The 20243-nt window shown below is 50.1% G+C and overlaps 4 protein-coding genes across 4 annotated transcripts; 1 reads left to right on the forward strand and 3 right to left on the reverse strand.

The window, feature by feature from the left end:
* The first annotated feature begins 1803 nt into the window (after nucleotides 1-1803).
* Nucleotides 1804-2929, forward strand: LOC117861415 (uncharacterized). Its single transcript, XM_034744968.2, has one exon. It carries the CDS (start codon nucleotides 2210-2212, stop codon nucleotides 2669-2671), a length of 462 nt encoding a protein of 153 aa, XP_034600859.1. The 5' UTR covers nucleotides 1804-2209; the 3' UTR covers nucleotides 2672-2929.
* Nucleotides 2930-4366: 1437 nt separating this feature from the next.
* On the reverse strand, nucleotides 4367-7775 carry LOC117860855 (probable 26S proteasome non-ATPase regulatory subunit 3). The gene is made up of 8 exons (XM_034744248.2): nucleotides 7569-7775; nucleotides 7269-7459; nucleotides 6290-6427; nucleotides 6068-6204; nucleotides 5885-5939; nucleotides 5680-5790; nucleotides 5230-5469; nucleotides 4367-5153 (listed from the first exon to the last, which is right to left on the reverse strand). The coding sequence occupies exons 1-8, from the start codon at nucleotides 7657-7659 to the stop codon at nucleotides 4641-4643; spliced, it is 1476 nt and encodes a 491-aa protein (XP_034600139.1). The 5' UTR covers nucleotides 7660-7775; the 3' UTR covers nucleotides 4367-4640.
* Nucleotides 7776-9033: 1258 nt separating this feature from the next.
* On the reverse strand, nucleotides 9034-12034 carry LOC117860854 (protein DETOXIFICATION 33). Its single transcript, XM_034744247.2, has 4 exons — nucleotides 11343-12034; nucleotides 10251-10792; nucleotides 10077-10163; nucleotides 9034-9986 (listed from the first exon to the last, which is right to left on the reverse strand). Exons 1-4 carry the CDS (start codon nucleotides 11667-11669, stop codon nucleotides 9416-9418), a joined length of 1527 nt encoding a protein of 508 aa, XP_034600138.1. The 5' UTR covers nucleotides 11670-12034; the 3' UTR covers nucleotides 9034-9415.
* Nucleotides 12035-18129: 6095 nt separating this feature from the next.
* On the reverse strand, nucleotides 18130-19563 carry LOC117860154 (NEP1-interacting protein-like 1). The gene is made up of 3 exons (XM_034743396.2): nucleotides 18876-19563; nucleotides 18688-18771; nucleotides 18130-18589 (listed from the first exon to the last, which is right to left on the reverse strand). Exons 1-3 carry the CDS (start codon nucleotides 19239-19241, stop codon nucleotides 18278-18280), a joined length of 762 nt encoding a protein of 253 aa, XP_034599287.1. The 5' UTR covers nucleotides 19242-19563; the 3' UTR covers nucleotides 18130-18277.
* Between the last annotated feature and the right edge of the window lie 680 nt (nucleotides 19564-20243).

Raw genomic sequence — 20243 nt, forward strand, 5'->3', positions numbered from 1 at the left:
CTTTTCTATTTCTTCACGTATAAGTTGAGTTTTAATTTCAGATTTTATCAGTTGACTTATAACATAATGCTCTACATTAGAAAAATATATTAGAATTTTTTTCATAATTACTTTTTTACACTTTTATATATCTAACATCTATTTCGTATTAAATATTCCTAACCTATGAAAATAACTGTGAAAATTTCATCGTATAATTTTTTAACATAAAGCACCATGTTTTGTATCTGCTCACAAAATTTGAACTTAAAATTTAGCTCATAAATAGAGAAACAAAAAAAGAGAAATCTAATTAGGGGTAGATTATACCAAATGAAATAGTTCAGGGGAGTAAAGGGGGAGTAAAGTGAGCTATAATTTTGTTGAGGGGATCAAGCGGACAAAGTGGATAGGTGAGGGAAGTAAAATGAATTTTTTCTTTTTTTTATTTTTCAAAGTCTATTGGCAGCTGCTCATTTGCCAAATCAAACAGATCTTGACAAAAGAACGGAAGGTCCATGTATAATGGATGCCCCAGCAAAGGAGAGACCAGAGACCAAATACACGATTGTTTTCCCCCTCCCTCCCTCTGGACACTGTCTGATTCATTTTTTTCAACTGACTTGTTTCTTTTCGTATGACTTTGAACTGACCGATTGATTGAACATTTCGCCATGGCGTACGTACGCCCTCTCGCTTGGGAATGGAGCGGAACAAAAGGTTGGTGCGTAAGCTTCCACCATGTAATAAAAGTTGTGCATTAATCTGACTTTTCAAAGTCAACAAGAAAGCCACTTTGACAGATAATAAATAGTAAGGGGCACCGAGCATACGTTTTCAGATTAAATATTTCCCCAATATTCTGGAAATAAAATTGTGACAAATTAAGAGGAATCGCCCATGTGGTTAATAAAATTGCGAGGAATTAAGAGGAATCGCTCATGTGGTTTTTCACGGCTAGATAACTCACTTCTAGTACCGGGTGCCCTACTGGTACCGCTTAAAATACCCGATACTAAATACGTCATTTAGTACGGTAACTGGGATGTCTCCGCACACGCACATCATCACAAGTCACGCGAGTAATATGCGCGTGCACGGTCCGTGGGATTCGAACCCACAATCCCAAACCTCGCGTGAACCTTCCTTCCCATCTCACCTACATAGAACGTGTGATTGAGTTAGATATGATACCATTTAGTACCAGTTAGTGTTATTGCCCGTACTAAATGGTACTCCACGGAGTACTGGCGTTATTTCGGAGGACAAAAATTTTAGACCTGGTACTAATTCCGCACATTAGCACCGGACCAAAACACGTTGGACGAATGCTCAGTTTTCAGTTTTTTGTGCTAAATAATATTTTAGTGTAAGATCTTACTATCAATGTTAGTTGGTAATTGTTGCTACCAGCTTGCCATGCAGCAAATAGGTTTCACGAGTCACAATACATGCAGGCATGGAGTAATAGGTTCCATCGTTGTATAAACTAGTGAAGGAACCCTCCTGCTGGGATTGATTAATTCCTAACCAACCGAACGTGATCTTAGTGAAATACTAAGTTCGCAGAGGTTTCCTCTCCATGGTACTTATTTGGTTGACTTTTCTTTATTTTCCCTTCTCTTTCTTCCTCTCCTTGCTGGGGTTGAATTAAGGAAAAAAATTAAAGAAAACTCTTTCGATTTAGATCAAGGAAAAAGTAAAGAAGAGCATTCAACTACCTCGCCTCACGTCTACGTGACTGTCCGTACGTAACTCTTGCTGTGACCTGACCACCGGCAGCAGTAGGCAGTACCTAGATGACTAGCTGGGCGGGGCGACGCGAACCCTGCCGGTGCCGGCCGGTTGCGCGGCGCACCACGTGAAGTGCGCGGCGAGGACGTGGCTCGGAGCCTGCGACTGTTTTATCTCCTCCACACAATCCCAAATTCCACGCGAATCCCCCCCCCGCTGCCGCTTTCTCACACAAACCCCCCGGCGCTCTGCACAAATCATAGAATCCGTGGCCTTGGTCCGCACGATAAGCAAATCCATGGCCACGGCACCCGCACCCGGTCGGCACGTCGGCGAGGCAAACCCATTTCCCACAAACCCCCTCCACCTTTTCCTTTTCGCCGCGGCGGCAACCAAGGCGAGCGAGTCGATTACTCGATTAACCTTCTTGGCCTAACCCCAAAAATCAACCAAAAGAGCCCTTCCCTTCCTGCGCCGGCCGATCGATCGAATCGCCATGGCCGACGAGGCCGCCCTGCGCCGCCCGGCCGGGACGTCGTCCCGGTCCCCGGCGCGGTTCACGGCGCTGGAGCTCGCGGCGGCGGAGCAGCTCATCCACCTCAGCGAGAGCAGCTGCTCCTCCGGCGCCGCCGCCCTCAGCACCCCGCGCGGCGGCGGCGGCGGCGGCGGCGGTGGGGGGATGCAGCTGCTCCCGGCCTCCGCCGCGTCGTCCTCCACCTCCCCGCGCTCCGTGAACAACGCGCCCCCGCCCGCCGTGGGCGCTGCTGCCGATGCGGCCGCGGAGGACGACGAGCAGGAGGTGGGCGGGAGGCGGCGCAGGAACAAGCGGTACCGCCCGATCGCGGAGATCTACGCCGCCACGGAGCCCAAGCCGATCGGGGGCCGCCGCAGGAAGGCGGACAGGCCCAGGACGACGGACGGCGCCGCCGCCGCCAAGGAGCTAGAGGCGAGGAAGTAGAGAGCGAGGGACTTGGTTGTAATTATGGATGATTAGCAGGGACTAGCTAGCTAGCTTGATACTCTATATCTGTAGGAGAAAGGTGTGAGCCTTGATGTAGTAGGGCTGCAGTAGGCTAGTAGTGTGTGGTATGATCAGGAGCTTGGATGATGCTGGATTAACTGTAAATTATACTACTATATATACCTGTCTCCGCCAATAATAATATGTATTTTACATGTATGGATCAATGGATTCCCTTTTTGCTGTGAGCAGTGACGATCAAGAGGATCACGAAGACGACGCAATATATAGGACCCGGGATTACACTACCATGATCGATCGAGCTGCTGCTGATGCAATTTATGTATAGAAAAAAAAGTTCCTGATGATATCGATCGTTGTTGATCCCTCGCGCGCACATACGGCCATGGCTAGAGAGTAAGAGAGATCATATCGCCATCAGACGGATCGTCATGCGCCGATCTACGTAGGTATAGCATGCAGGAATAGTACTACTTCATCTTGAGCGATGAGTCTGCTGAGAGCAACTCTAGCTAGTAGTGCTGCACTGCTGCTACTGCTACACGTAGTAGTGTATGTAGCCATCAATTAACTCCTGAACGTTGAGATGGAAGGTGGCGGCCGGGGTAGAACATCCAGGTTTGGAGCTCCATGGCTAAAGTTTAGTCCAATGTTTTGATGCTATTTAGGACATGCAAACATGAGCTAATTGTAAAAGTAATTGCATAAATCGTGACTCATTCACGAGACGAACCTATTGATCCGAATTAGTCCATGATTAGCTCATGTTGTGCTACAATAAATATGTGCTAATCATGAATTAATTAGGCTTAATAGATTCGTCTCACGAATTAGTCACGACTTATGCAATTAGTGTTATAATTAGCTCACGTTTGGTCTTTCTAATTGGTATCAAACATCCGATGTGATCGGACTAAAAATTAGTCCATGGACCGACATCTCTGCAGTACACACAGTAAGGTGAGCAGGAGAGTCACTACAGTCTGCAGACTATTCTCCGTGGCCCGCGCATACGCTGTTCTCGCCTCCTCGTGAGAAGCCAAGGCGAAGGCAGAAATCAGAATATTCTGGAATTGGATCACAATAGGTACTTCCTGGGGCTAAAAAAAATATCTGGTCTCTTCTAGATGTTTCTCAAGTCGATCTGCCTTGTGGGCCTTGCCCGCGCGCGAGCTCTCTTTTGTTTGGTTTCCGTTGCCGTGCAGCCAGGCTGATAAGAGGAATTGATTGGTTGTCTGCATGTTGGCCCAAGCGCTCGCTCATGCATCGCGCCAGCCAGGCCGTATCTCAGGAGCCATGCTCGGGATGGCCTTTTGCACCCCGCGGGACAGGCCCCGGTCACCCCCTTAGAGACTTGGCAAGCAACATGAGATGAACGGAGCATCCATTTTCTTTGGGGCAACATGCTCTGCCTGGTCGTTGATTGCTCAAGAGGCATGCAAACTGTCCGATTCCAAGATCAAGGGTCATCGAACCATGCAGCTCGCAGTTTGGGTGCGTGCACCAAGGTAACACAAACTCACGCTTCAAAAATTATCAGCAGAGGCAGAAAAGGGCCAGGGAGCTCCAACGCGAACATGACTTTTGAGTGCTATCGTAACGAAACATACCACAAGACGAGACAGAGGTAACCTACTCAAAATACAACACACACAAGTCACAAAGCCCGAATTGGACCAAAAGGAATCATGAAATAAACATAGCCGGTTCTTGCGCATTGTTGGCAAATTCTCACCATTTCCAACAATTCAGGGTGGGCGAAACGTAATGAGCCTACCAGTACCTGGTGCACATGGAGTTAATACAACATAAAGTTACAGCGGACGAATTCAAACTTTAATGTCTGCATGACTCGAGTAGACCCAGAGGCGGAGGAATTGCTTTTGGAACCGATCTCAAATTGAACAACTCCACATTGCAAGTGGCTGCGCAAAGGCCAGCTAATTTAGAAGTCGTCATCATCCTCTTCGGCCATGTGCTTAGCCAATTCTTCCTCCTGTTGAAGCCTCTCACGGCGCTTCTCAGCACTCTCCTTCTCCTTGTGAGAGTTCGGGGGGAACCTCATAGCCTTGACCGCTTCATTGTGCATGTTGAGGCAGAAAGCAATCCTGGAGTTGAATGCAATCTGCGGCTCGTTTGTTGAGTAGACATCGCCAGTTTCCTTTGACACCATCCAGCCATTTGCATGATCTATGGTGGCGTCGATTGCGCCATCTCTGATGGCCTTGGCTACAATGCTCTCGGCATCAGCAACAGGGTTCTCGGAGTCTAGTCTTAGCTTCTTAGCAATATCAGCAAGGGAGATCCTTGAGTATGAAATGCTGATGTTGCGCAGACCAGTTCGGATGACATTGTGGCGCAGCCTCACAATGAGGTTGCGAGTCCTGTCTGCACTGAATGTGCTTGCAAATTTGTCTGCGACAGCCCTGAACAGTTCCAGGTCCCCCACCCTGACAGCCTAGAGGCAACAATACAAGTTTAGAGTTTTTCCGCTTATTTGTAACATAGAGTTCAAACAATGACAAGTTACTTACATTTGTGAGCTCAAAATAAGGTGTCAAAGCTTTCTTCATTCCTTTCTGCATGAAAACAGTCCTCTCTGGAATCTCTCCAAGAAGTAGCCTCACAATGATAGCCCATTTGTTGCACTGAATACGAAAACCACGAGCTGATGTGGGTGCCTTCCGAGCAGCTTGGAGGAGGCTTTCTTTAGCATCAGTGTACTCCAACTGAATTGTCCTAATCTTACCCAAGTAGAACAAGTATCGGCAGAACTGCAACAAAAAGAATTGTTAGCATTTTTTTAGAAGGCTTTCCTACAAAACCAACTTGCTGAAGAAAGAACTCATATTAAATCACCAGCAGTGTACTACTAAAGGTTTCTTAGCAGAACAGTTACAAACAGTGATTACATATGCTAAATCTAAAACAGATAGTAAACCAAAAGGTTGTGTCACAATGAATGGAATATGCAGATGAATTACTTGTTGGTTGGAATGAGCTTCAAAACGAGGTGCCTTTGATCTAAGTTTTTCTGCCTGATCATACAGGTTGTAGTGGAGGTAATTGCGGAGGAGGAGATTGAGCAGAGTTTCCTGCAATTGAGAACAAAATACATACAATCAGATAAATTAGCAAAACTCTGACAGCATAACAACAGGTTAGCAGGGACCAGAAAATCAGAATTACCTGGCCAAGCTCGTCACGGTGCAAAGTTGCCATCCTGTGTAATGCGAGCAGATTCCTGAAAGAATAAGTAAAAAGCAAATGTAAGAGAGATAGTGTTAGGTTAAGTGGAAACTGAAGAAACCAGGAACTACTAAGGTTGGTACTGATAGGGAACAATAAGCATGAGTGAAACATTTGACTTACCCACGGATTTCAGCAAGACTGTTGGTAAGCTCATACACATATGAGTAATAAAAGTACAGACGAGAAGCCAAAACATCAACAGTTCTCCGGTTCAAGTTCTTCAGACGAGCAATGCTCGAAGTTGCACATGCTTTAGCCTTCATACAAATGCAAAACTTCAATTATTATGTTTCACACATCAAACATAAGGAAAATCAGTGGTCCCAGATTTGCCCAAGTTACCTCGTCATATTTCTTTTGATCAATAAGGAAAATCAGGACAAGCAAGTAGCAATATATTTCAATTTCAGGGAGACCATGCTTGATTGAAATCTGTGTTGCCGGAGCCGCAGCATCAACATCCATCTCAGTATCATCTTCCTGAAGGACATTACATATGGACATTAGGAGTCTTGAATGTGACAAAAGAAAAAAACCTCAGACTCGTTCTTCTTTTACTCTATTATCATATAAAACCGAGCAGGCTCTAACTATAAACTATAAAACAAGCAGCAAACACAGCAGAATCTATTACAGGGTATGAAGAGCTTCTTCAGTTATGCACATACAGAAAAATCAGACCAGTTAAGAATCTACCAATGTAAGCAATTCATTGTAGTATTGTCCAAATTTATTGGTGCCAAGGCAATATGGTCACACAGCACGAAAACTGAGCCCTGAAGATGCAATTCTAATATTCCATGAATGATTTTTAACTCGTCCTAAACTAAGTGTGAGCATCTAGGTATTGATTATACAATGAACATAATTGCAAACACATGATACTGTGAACATGGCACTTTTGAAGTTCGAAGCACAAGATGAGAGAAATCCAAATGATTTGTAACAGATACATTCTGCTTAGCAACAGCGAGTCTAAGAACCTACTAGTCCAACATAATTAGCTTGTTCAGGAGAAAAACTAATAGCATGAAGAAAATATTTATGCCTTCCATGAGCTGTAGAGTAGAATAGCCAATTGTGCGGTGAAAAAATCAAACATCCGCAGAGAGCATCATTGATACTACAGATGACTATGGAGCATCACTCGAGCTTGCAAAATTGTGGCGGAGCAATATCTTAGCAGCTACATCAACTCGTTTCATGACGGCAATTGCAGCGCTACTCGTGAGCTCCAAAGTCCAGTTTGGTCTCGTTTACGCAGCAGTGATGCTAGAGACGACAGATAGCAGGAGCAAGGGGAAAAAATCGATTCTTTTACCTTGGGCACCAGGGCGGTGAGGCGAGCGTAGGCTTCAGAGGACGCGGGGAGCGCGAAGCCGAGGAAGGCGGAGACGTCCCGCGCGGCGAGGCGGCGGCGGAGCGCGACGGTTAGGCGGACGGCGCGGGAGATCCGGCGGACCTCCTTGGACAGGGAGCCGGCCTCGATGACGGACGCGATCTCCTTCAGATCTGGCACGAGCGCGGAGTCAGGCACACCAAATCTGCGGAATTCAGTGGGTCGCGGGGAGGAGAAGGAGCTAGGGTTCAGGGTAGGGAAGGATGGAGTGGGGAAGCTTACGGTGGAGGGTGGAGAGCGCCGGCGCCGCGGCGGCGGGAGTTGGGGCCGCCGGCTGGGGCTCCGAGTCGTTCATCTGCACGTCTTCCGGCATCGTGGCGGCGGCGGCGGCGGCGAGGAGGAGGAGGAGCCGACGAGGAGGATGTGTGGTGTGGTGGCGGATCGGTGAGGCGAGTGCGAGTCCTTTTGCTTCCGCCTCAAGAAGGTCGCTTCCGGCTTGGGTTATTCTCTCCTCTCCGGTCTGTGTCCCAGTCGGATGGAAACGCCGCCGCCGTTTGCCGCGCTGGTGGGCCGAGACGGAGTGGGAGGTCGGCCCGAGTTATCCGGAGGTTTTTCGACGGGCCGACCGGCTGGGCGGCGGCTGCAATTTGTCGTTGTTGGGCTTGGGCTTTCGTGGTGTGATGTTCATTTCGAGTGTTGGTTTGTTGTTGCGATGGATGGATAATGCGTTGTGAAAGAAGAAACGGAAAGTAGCAGTGGAAAACTGGGTACGAGTCCGTTACACACAGGGGCGGAGCTGCATACAGCCAGGGTCGCCCATGAAATTTGCCAAAATCAATGGAAAATCACTGTTTAGCACTGTTTATCCATGTGGCAGATCCTAGCATTTAATGCATCCAATCCCGACGGGTTTCTCATCTAGCTTCGCTCTGGTTACACATAAGGCTTTTATTTTGTTGGGGAGGGGGCATATGCTCCCAACACGATAAAGATTAGATCATGCCTAAACTTTTAGAAATGGTTATTGAGGAGATTAAGGCCATCGTACCTGATCAAGTGGTCATCCTTGAGCTGCCAATACTATTTTATGAAGTCGTAGTTTCCAATGTAAATGTACGTCCGTACTCGATATATTGATCTTACTAAATAGAGTTGTGCATGAGCTAACGACCACATGGTCATTCTTAAGGTAGGAAAGCCATTTGAATAAGCTGCTAGAGCTACCCTCGCTGGCCTAGCACTTGTAATGGAATGTCGATGAAATGCATCGGGCAGCTAGAAGAAATTTAGAGGAACATCGAGATGCCAGGGACAATGAACATACATATTTATAAGCTGTTTGGTAGCAATTGTCATAGATGATTAATTGACAAAGCACATCGTTCTCTCCCGCTAGTTCTACTTAAAAAGGTACCTTCCCCGCACGGTGCTTTGCAAATCCGAAGAACTGTATGTCGCATATGCAAGGGTAATGCATTTTATTGCATCTTTTGAAACATCATTTTCTTCTTCTAGAACATTTTCTCTTCTAGCCTGGAATATTTTTTTTCCTTCTGTTATAACAAATAGCTGCAACAACCATAACATTTGATCCACGCATTGATGATCAGGAATAACTATGTGAGATTTGTTCTGCCTGTGAATATTTTTATATGGTTTATGGGCTTTCTGGGTTTTCACTGGTCACATAGACTACGCAACATCAAATGCCGAAAACAATCACATATGTAAAAGTTGTCAACTGGAATAGGAAAGAATTTCACATTTTTAAGAAGTGACCAAATAGTCATGTTTTTTAATAACGATCTCAACTACTCCCTCCATTTCAAATCGTAAGTCATTTTGACTTTTCTAAATAGATATATTTTATTATGTATCTAGACATGATGTATATCACACGCAACCTATCGTTGTTCGTACTTACATATACACCTCAAATATTAAGCAGCACGAAGAACACCACCTGCACGAGATACAACCCAAGCAGGCGTCGGATCTCAAGCACCGTGTCCGTTCCCTCGCCAGAAACCAACAAGCCAAAGCTTACTGCCCCCATGCAACTTTTGCTCGCATGCTGGCAGGTGTTCTCATTTCTACACACATGTCGCCCGTCTTCAGTTCAGTTCAGTTTACTCACCCAAAGCTTTGACCGCGGCCGACCCACCCCATTTCTGTATCCTGGAGTGCGCCTCGCTGGCCTCCCTGTCCCAGTTGGTGCGCATGGTGATGGCGACCAGGATCAGCGTCTGCAGGCCGACCCCGCTGAGCATGCCGCCCCACATCCCCGTCACCCCGCCGCGGAGCGGGAAGGCGATGAGGTACCCGACGGGGATGCCGATGAGGTAGTAGCATCCCAGGTTGACGTACGCCACCAGCCACTGCCAGCCGGCGCCGACGGCGACCCCCGACAGCACCGGCTGCACGCTGTTGAGCAGCAGCGAGAAGGCGAAGACGACGCCGAGCCTCGCCACGGCGCGCACCACCTCGGGGCTCTCCGTGAAGGGCGCGCCGTAGACGTCGCGGAGCGCCAGGATGGCGGCGAAGAAGGCGAACCCGATCGCCACCGACGACATGAGCACCACCAGGATCGCGAACTTGGCCGCGCGCGGGCGGCCGGCGCCCAGCTCGTTCGACACGCGCACGCTGATGGCCGCGTTGAAGCCGAAGAAGACCATGATCTGCCACCCGAACAGGTTCATGCTGCGATCCATTCGTGTGCAGCAGGGGGTTGTTAGAGGTATAGCTGATCGAAACTGTATGCAGCAGCAACAAAATGATCTAGCTACTCACCAGATGGAGACAGCCGCCACGGCGACCTGGGCGTTCTCCAGGTTGCCGACGAGGACGATGAGGAACATGTAGAACCAGAACTCCAGGCTGCACGCACAAGAGAACGTACGTGTCAGTCAACAGAACACGTACGAATAACCTAGCTTGATGCTCCGATCCAAGTAGATACCGTACCAGATCATGACGGCGGAGCCGAGGGAGAGGCGCGCGAAGCCGTAGAGGTCGGAGAAGGCGAGCCAGTCGAAGCCGTTCCAGGCGCCGGGGCAGTAGCCCATGAGGATGTAGGCGAGCTGGCCCAGCACGACGAACCACCACGACGCGTTCAGCGCTACGGCCAGCCCGACGACCCCCATCCCCATGGGCCCCACGAGGAGCCAGCTGAGCGCGACGTGGAAGACGAGGGCGACGGCGGAGACGACCGCCATGGCCATGACCTTGCCCTGCGCCTGCAGGTACTTCTGGATGGGGAAGTTGCAGGCGTAGGCGAAGAGCTGCGGGATCATGTAGAGCGCGAACCTGCTGGCGAGGGCGGCGATCTCGGCGTCCTGGTGGAAGAAGCGCAGGACCGGGGCGGCGAAGAGGTAGAGCGGGAGCATGAGCACGGCCATGGCGTTGAGGATGATCCAGGAGCGCTGCAGGTACACGCCCAGCATGTGCAGCTGCTTCGCGCCGTACGCCTGCCCGCACAGCGTCTCCAGCGCGCTCCCCATGCCCATCTGCATGCCACACACCATGCACGCTTCACCCATCAGCTGCTAGTAGCTCCGGCCTTTGAATTTCATAATTTGGGAGTCGTTTCGAGTGCGTTTTTTGCAGCAAAAATCTCGTGAGTTTAAAATCTTTACAGGGTTCCATATGTATCATCCAAGAAATTAACTTTGCAAGTCTCATTATGTTTCCAGAAAAGAAGATGCAACAGCTAATAATCTAGAGAAGACAGTGTACTGAACAAGATCAGAGTTCTTTTTTTATCCAATCCTTTCTGTATGCATATATGTGGCTGGCCTTGTCTAGGTTGCCGATCTTTTCGTTGACTTGATCGAGCAACTAGTCTGATTAGTATTTTCAGGGCATGTGATGGGCGTTAGTTGATGAGCCACGTACGCCGATCGACGATCAATCAATATAATCGATGCATCTCGATCGATGCTCGCAGGAGTGCAGGTTTGACTCTTGGCGAGATGAGCAACTCAGCAAGTTAAGCATGGATGGATCGAGAATATATGCAATAAGTTAATATGCACGAGCAGTAAGTAAGATAAGCACCGTGATGCCGAGGGCGAGGCCGGCGATGACGTTGTTCTCGGTGGAGATGGCGTCGAGCTCGAGCGTGCTGAGGTGGCCGGCGAAGACGAGGGTGATGGCGCCCATCGAGTACTGCGCGATGGACGTGAAGATGGCGGGCCCCGCCAGGCTCCACAGCCTCCGGTTCTCCTCCGCCGCGTGCCGAAGGAACGCCCGCACGCTCCGGATCTCCTCCAGGTCCTCCACCTGCTTCTCCACCTTGCCGTTCCCGTTCCCGTCGCCGGCCGGAGGAGCCAGCAGCAGCGCCTCCCTCAGCGCCTCCTCTCCCCCGCCGCCGCTCGCCGCCATCTCTCTTCTAGCTCTCTCTAACTCTAACTCTCTGATGGAGCAGCTAGCTGTGCTCTCTACTACTAGACCAACCTCGATCAATGATGGAGGGAAGGAGTGAGCAGGAACTGAGGATGAGGCATAAATGGGCAGCTAGCTAGGTGGATGGCCGGGCCCCGAGTTTGGGTGAGCAGCCACTCCTGGTACTAGGGTATTAGTACGTGTAGGAGCGAGCGCAATGTGCCAAGCTTTGATAACAACCATGGAGTTTATGCTACCGTAATGCCATGTATGACGGATCCGGAGATGCCGAGCGCGTCTCCATCACCTCGCCGATCTCTCGTATCTCGTATCTCTCAGCAGGGTCAGGCAGGCAGCCAGCACGCTTACACACTTGAGACTATTACCTTGTTGCATTTTTTATATGATGACAAAAAAACGCGCGCAGTGACCGACGACCGATCACCCTACGGGATTATTTTTCCCGTTTTATATGCTACGTGTGCGTGCTGATCTCTACGTCATCGTGTGAAGTAAACGCGCGCGCGGTCTAGTCTAGAAAGTGTCGTGGCCGCACGCTGCGTAGCCGGCAATTGTTTTGCTTCGGCAACTGTCAAATTCCATGTCTAATCTGAAGCTTTTATTTGCAAGTTGTGTGGTTTGCTGATCTTCCTAGTATATGGTTCATGATTTTGTTAGCGGTTTGTCAATTCAGGACACAATCCTCGTGCGCGACTAGAGAAAGATAAGGTCATCGCGCTGCTATCCGGTGATCACGAACATTGTATGGTTTGTGCCATTGTGGATGCTTGCTTCCACACGATCGATGCTGCTACTAGATCGAGAATTGAACACTCACTGACGAGACTTTTTAAGCGGTCGAGGCGTGAGGGATTCAATCATTAGCATATATTATTTTCCCATTTTAATGGCCAACGGTGCTTAAGTGTTATTGGACCATTTCCTGTGAGTGTCTCATCAGTGAAGACGAATTCCCTACCAGCTACTCGATTCCTGTGAGTAGCTGCAGAAATGAGCAAAGGCCCGGCCCCCTGGTCACCTTGTAGCTATCTCTCAGCAAACGTCTCTCTCTCTCTCTCCTCATCATCTGAACTGCAGAAACACCGGCTGGTTTTTGGTCTAGACTTTTCCACCCATCAGTCCTAGATCACGCTAAGGTTAATGATTGCTAGATCAATGTGTGTACGGCTTCGATGCCATGGGGTCACCGGTGGTGTTGCGGCCCCGCGAGCTCTCGCTCTCCGGCTCTCCGCCATGGGCCATGGCGCCGACCGTTCACCAGTTTTTGCCCCCTCATAAATCAGCTGCCGGATCGATCGGATGCATCGATCTATCTTTTTTCCTTTCTTTCTTCAGTGTATTTGTCATCCCTCTCAATTATTGCAAAAGGGTGGTATTCATCCCTCATATTTCATTTGGTGCAAATCAACCCCTTAACTAACTAAATTAGTGCATTTATCATCCTACCTTAACAATAGTTTAGTGCCATCTAACGGTGGTTTTATGCTCATGTAATCATCTGCCTAATCACTACTTAGCGTAATATGCCGAGTCGAAGATATATAGCTAAAAAAATCAGTAAATCCTCTAAATTAGCTGCCCAAAAAAAATTTATTGGAAAATTTGACGGAACCGATTCACACCAAACTTTTGATTCAACATTAGACGTGACTAAGCAGTGATCAGTAAGATGATTACATGGCCTAAAACCGATATTATATGACCCTAAAATATCATTAAATAAAGTTACGGATGATAAATGCACCGATTTAGTTAGTTAAGGGGTTGATTTGTTCCTAATAAAATATGAGGGATGAATGTCACACTTTTGCAATACTTGAAGGATGAAATATACACCTTTTCTTTTTTTTTCAAGTAAGATAAGATGCATCGATGATCTAGCATCTGACACTCCTGGCTGTCAAGGGTCGAGCGAACCGAGATCTCGCGACGCCGCACGCTCCCTGCTGCGCTCAGCATCCAGCAGCTCGATCGGAATCGGAAGTAGTTGACGGGATCCAATCCCATCCGTGCTCGTTGTTTAATTTATTCATGGCGCGATCCTCGTGCTCAAGTCAAATCGCCCTGTGCGCGCGTCTCGTCGTAGCACCCGATCGACCGGTGTTGGGTGTGAACCGCATCCCGCTTCCACCGCGTGTGCCGCCGTCGCCGTCGTCTTCTTCCTCCTCTCCACCCGTCGTCAGACAGCTAGCAGACGGAGACGCGATGATCAGTCGACGGGTCGGCGGCGACGGGACAATGCGAAGGGGCAGGTTTATTATTCCACGGTCCCCGCGGGCCGGTCCCCGCGGGCCGGCGGCGCCATGCCATGCACGCGCCCGGCGTGGCGACGTGTCGGCAGTGACCACTGGACACTGGTCGACGAGTGGTCGCTGACTGGCCGGCCGGGCTCCGCCCGGGCAAGCCTATGGCCGCCACCGTCGGTCCTGCTAGCTCCTCTGCGGCCGGCCGGTGTCGATGCAAATCGTCACCGGAGGAGAAGTGGCCCGGTGTCGTTACCACATGCAGAAGAAATAAATGGAACGAGCGATCTCGATGGAGCCACTGGCTGTCGACGTGTCGTGTCGTGTTGGCTCTTCCGTACCGGAGATGCATGGGCGGGATATGCTTGCGTTGCGTTGGAGTAGAAGAGCTCAGCAGGTCGGAATAATGGCGTTTACGACCAGCTGATGACAGATCATAATCGATATTATGCGAGCAAATTGAAAACAATTCTCACTCAGAGATACACCCCGGTAGGATCATAAAATCATGCTGTAGGATTGATCGGAGATGCGTCGATCTACCTTCTTCTGCTGCTGCTTGTTTTCAAGTGAGAAAGATACTTAAGATGCGTCGATCTGCTATCACGCATGTGACGCAGGATCGAGCGAACTGGGAGCCCCCTGCTGTGCTCAGCATCCAGCTCGGAAGTTGACGGCCGGGATCCAATAATCCCAGCATCCGTGTCGATGTCGTCCCTTGTCTAGTTTATACTCAGGGCGCGATCCTCGTGCTCGAGTAGAGGGGAGAAAACAAGGTCAAATGGCACCAGTAGGAACCGCATCCGCCTGCACTGTGTGCCGTGTCGTCATCGCCGTCTTCTTCCTCCTCCTCCTCTCCACCAATCTCCTTCCGTCGTCAGACAGCTAGCAGTCAGGGACGCGATCTCGGTGTCCACGGGTCGGCGGGGGCAGGTTAATTCCACGGTGCCCGGGCCATCGGCGCACGAGATGCAGCTTCGGCCGGAGGAGGGGCTGCACCGGAGAGAGAGAGGTGGTGCAGGTGCAGCAGAATTGAAGAAAAATGGAACGAGCGAGAATGATCATGCATCAAGCTGATGATCATCTGCGTACCGATCGAGCGATCATCACATCGCTCTCCTCGATGGCGTCGATCGATCGACCCATCACCCAAGAGGATTATTTAATTAAATTTCTATAAGCGCAGTAGGTTAGCAAACCATCACGACTTGATCACCAGCACACCTGTGATGCCGGTCCTCAGCTCGCGATGACGACACTGCACACGCACGCACCCACCCTGACCGCGTACCCTGCAGCTACTGCTACGCTACACCGATGGGATTGGATTGGGAAGGCGGTGGTGATGCAATGGAATCGATCGGTTCGTCGTTGCGGCTGTCGGCCTGTTCGCTGGCTTATCAACCACCAAACAGTGTTTTCCTCTCACAACAAATCAGCCGTTTCAGCTTTTCAGCCGGCTTATAAGCTGAAGCGAACAGGCCGTAACTGTAATGTTATGATAGTCCCGTCACCGTCAGGACACGCGCGACCCTGCGCTGCTAGCTGCTCGATCGGTGAACGAACAACTTGGTAGGCAGCTTGTCGGGCAGCGATCTCAGCTTCAGCGACCAAAATCGGACACCTAAGAGCGCTGACTGAACCAGGCAGCTCCGCTCAGACCCAAAGCAAACAACTGGTGCATGCCTGGCCGGGCTCCGGCGAGACCACGGCCATTTATGTTCTCTCTGGCCGGCGGTGCGGCGGCGGCGCTGTGGCTAGCTCCATCAGGGCAGCGCCAGCGCGTTCATGTTCCTTCGTACGGAAATGCAATTCTCGGGTGAGTAGAGAAGGTTGGGCTCGCCGCTGCAGGTAACTCGCTGTTAGTAGATGCCCTGCTGCGTCGATCGTACCGCAATATAGTTGCTGTTAGTATTTTCACATAAACCATCCCGTGGTGGGGGCAATAAGCCCCTGTCACAAAAAATAGGCGACGTGGTGGGCCTGTTGTTACAAACTTTTGAGATGTGTACCTTCTTTTAATTCGAGAAACATTTCTACCAGATGGGCTGTTTCACTGATTGGACCATAACTTGGCATGGCCCATTTCGTGATGCATCGTTGGGAAGTTATGCAGAATCCATTATGGCGAGGGTCGTCATTGGGCCTTCTTTGCTATCGCGCGTGGGCAGCAATTGGGCTTTTCGGCTCGGGTGTGGACCGGCCTCTCAGACGCGGCGGGCTCGAGAGTCCGAGAGGGTCGTGCGTGCAAGAAGAAGAAAACTCCATCAATCGTGGCGGAAGCCCGAACTCTATCGTGCGTGCTACGAAGAATCAACTCTTCTTGTAATGTTTTTTTTTCAACCCTTCTTGTAAATTCGTTCCAAATTCGTACATTGTTTTGATTTTTTTTAAATTTATAGATATTATTATTATAGGTCGTTACAAATTGGAACAGAAGAAGTAGTTCCGTAATATTGAAAGCTACAGCTACTCCGTTACAAATATATATCATCTCATATGTCATTTAAGTCTCGTACTATCCCCTCTTTTCAAAAGTAAAGTTTGAAATTAAGGAATCGGTGCTCATAGCCTAAGAGAGGAAGGAGTAAATTAGGGAAACTTAAAATTCTTAAGCTATGATTTCCACTATTTGCTTCAAAACATAAACTAGAGCCAAAATAAGTTTTGCAACCTAGAGCTAATCCTAGCAAGATACTAGGATGAAAATCTCCAAGTTGTAGGTATGAAATGCGGAAACGTAAATGAGTGGGTTAGGAAGAAATGCAAATTTGGCACGACGATTTATCCCGTGGTATCGGTAGGCAAATGCCACCTCTAGTCCATGTTGAAGCTCCACCAAGGATATGCTCGTGGTCACCAAGTCTCTTCTGGTCAGGGTCTTGGACTCGCTACAAAGGCTTGTGCCAAGCCGGATGAGAAGTTTGCCACTAAGGCAAGGCTCACCACTCCCTTTCTTCCGGTCACTTTGACGCCGTATCCACTACGGAGCTTCTCCATGAAGGAGGAGGTCTCCTCGTCCCCCGCACACGGTCATCGACGTCGCTCCACACCAAGCCGGAGGGTCGAGGACTTGCCGGCGAGCCACCAAATACTTATGATTCACTCATTGAACAGATCACAAGGCAGGCACACCTTGCATTCTCTCCTCTGTAGACCTATCCTAGTACTAATCATTTTTCTAAGCTTGTGCTAAGCCTTTGATTAATCACTTATGCATTTTGGTGGCTTGGATGACTCCAACAACTTTAAATGGGCAAGTGGCTTGTCCAAAACTTACTTAGTCCCTTGCTCTAGTATCTCGCTTGATTTCTTCACATATTCTTGCCACTTTGACTTTAGTTTTGCTTTGACATCAACAATGAAATCCCATTTGAAATCCTCTTCAAATGCTTGTTCTTGATTGATAAAAAATATCCCATTAATTTGCAAGCTTCCAATAACAAGACCAATATGTAACACATAAGTTCATATCTTTTTATCATATACACATGAAGTCTTGCAATATCCATTTGTGAATATCACTATTCCTTTCTTAATAATCTCTTTACTTGTCAATCAAGCTATTATATGATTTGGAGACTTATAGATCAACCATCAAGCATATCTCCAAGTTTTGCTTCACCCTTGCTTGTCATTGATCATACAATTTCATCACGTGATCACACACTTGCTTGCTTTTCTTTATTGTGGGCCATATAATACACATTTAACTTATGAAACAATATCATATCGCAACCTTAAGAAAACAAGTTAGTTCTTTAATCGTTTTATCATTCAATTCACCAAAACCCACTTAGGGGCTTAAATGCACTTTCAGTGATGCATCCATGGAACCTATGAAACCCTACAAGTGCTCATTCTTGGTACAAATGTTAGTCCCAATAATAATATTGTAATTCAATCACCAAAATCACAATCATAGCCTAGAGGACCATTTTTCTTACACTAATGTATTATGTGGAGTGGCAAGTTAGCCATGTTAATAAGGTGGTTCAAGTGCTTGGATTTGTAGGCTTATCCATCTTTTTTTGGCAATGAAAAAGCAATGAAAAAAAGATTTTCTGAAAAAACAATGTCAAAAAGAATCTCAATATATATGGTCAATGCTACACGGATTATTTACAACAGTAACCTCTATACATATTTACAGCCATGACGTTATATCATAATATATGTACCAGCCACGATGAACTAAGTATGTGTACGTCGTCAAAACGACGAAGAAATGAATGAGTAGGAACAAAAAGAACGCAGGTGCAGATGCCATCCCGAGCAAAGCAAACCTATGTCCACCGCGTGTCCTGGTGCAGACGTGTGCTCTGCTCGCGCGCAACAAACGGCCTAGAGCGCGCGGCGGCACAGCGGGCAGGACGCGTGCCGGAGCAGCCAGGCGTCGATGCACGGCAGGTGGAACGTGTGCCCGCACTCCGGCAAGCTCCGCGCCGTCTCGCCGGCCTCGAAGTCCTGGAGGCAGACGGAGCAGCCGACCCGGTCGCCGGTGTCGGCGTCCAGGGCGGTGTGCTCGGTGAAGGTCGTGACGGGGAGCGCCTCGATGGCGTCGGCCGGCATGCCCTTGGCGCCGGCGGCGCCCGTCTCGAACACGTCCGCCAATGTTGGCGCAATCTCCCTGAACGGTGAGTCCACGGCGTTCATCTGCGCGCGCGGTCAGAACACAAGAATCGCGTTAAGTTCAATTTGGCTGAAGACTTGAGAGCTTGATCGATCGAACAGATGATCAGCGCATCGCGTACCTGGCTGTCGACGGCGCTCTGCACGGCGGGGTCAACCTTCTCACGGACGAGGCGCCCGGTCAGGAGGCTCCAGATCACGTCAAGCTGATGATGAAGAAATCGATCAGCACAAATTTCTTCAATTATTTTCTGAGTCGATTGTATTGGATTCAATGATAAATGGGAAGGTGAGTGCAATAATTAATTACCACGTAGAGGACGCTCCAGATCCCCGAGTCGTGGGAACGCCAGATGGCGACGGAGGAGTCGACGACCTCCATGGACACGACGGCGCCGGAGATGGCCCCGATGCCGGCGCCGCGCACCAGGCCGCTCTCCGTGGCGAGCCCGATCAGCGCGCCGGTGACGGCGCCGAGGACCATGCCCACCGCCGCGAAGACGAAGGTGAGGACGCCCCGGAGCACCGCCCGGGCGACGCGCGCCGGCAGGCGGTAGACGCTCCTGCCTCTGCCTCCCACGCGGCTCGCCGCCGCCGCCGGCGCGCTCTGGCGCGTGGACGGCGTGCTGGGAGAGAAGGACGACGTGCTGGCGGAGGAGACCGCGGCTGCCTCCATGGCTGCTGACTCTCGGCTGCTCGGGCAACGGACGACGCTGCGTGCGCGGCGAGCAGGAGATAGAGACACGCGAGAGGAGAAGAAGGGGAGGAAGAACCTGGCGGTCGTCGAGCTCAATAGCTTGGGGGTACAGAGATGACTCCGATGGAGGGCTTTGTGGACTTGCTTGTAGCGCGTCTTGGAGATTTATAAGTTGTTCATCAGGTGGAGTGGCGACTACACATGATCACGGAGCGCGTTGTTCTGGTACGCGTCGTCGTCCCCGGCTGCACCCGGTTCGGCAGGTCAGCCGTGCACCGGTGGCTGCTGCTTCGCCGTTGGGTCCGACGTGGAGACGCGGCTGCCGGTGGAACGCGTCCATCAGGGAGGCGGGAGGGGAGGAGGGCACGGCAGCATCCAGGCAATGAGGCAACAGCAGCAGCGTACCCGCGCAGCGTTGTGCCGGGCGCATAAATGCTAACCATCCCGGCACGCGGCGGATGGCGACGGCGGGTGGTTGCGGTTGGCCTCTCTTGGCTTGGCTTGGCTTTCCTTGCTCCGCTCGCTCTCTTAACGGCTAAGCTTCCCTCTTCCCGCACACCACCACCAACCACGGCGATCCCCAGCTGCCCCTGCCCTGCCCTCTCGCATCTCGCCTGCCGGTCGCGGCGAGCGATGCGTGCACGAGTGACGGGTGCAGGCCGCCGGACGGCGTGGTCGCACGTACGTGTAGGGGGAGGAACGGTGGGCACCAGGGGCCACGCCCGGTTAGCTTTCTTCGTGGACGGCTGACCGCAGGCGGGGTGACCACGGCGGACAAGCGTTTCGACACGAACAAGTTTCCACGGGGCATTTAAAAGCTTTGCCTGCAACGTCTGACTCGCTCCCCTCTACTTGTGAAAATGACCGAGAGGACGAACGACCACTTCTGTTCATGCGTCTCATGTCATTCCAGTACCAGCACCTCTCCATCCTTTTTTCTGTTTCGTCTCTGTCGAGCAAAGTGACTCCAGGATACTGACG

This window comes from Setaria viridis, chromosome 6 (assembly GCF_005286985.2).
Source record: "Setaria viridis chromosome 6, Setaria_viridis_v4.0, whole genome shotgun sequence".
Lineage (NCBI taxonomy): Eukaryota > Viridiplantae > Streptophyta > Magnoliopsida > Poales > Poaceae > Setaria > Setaria viridis.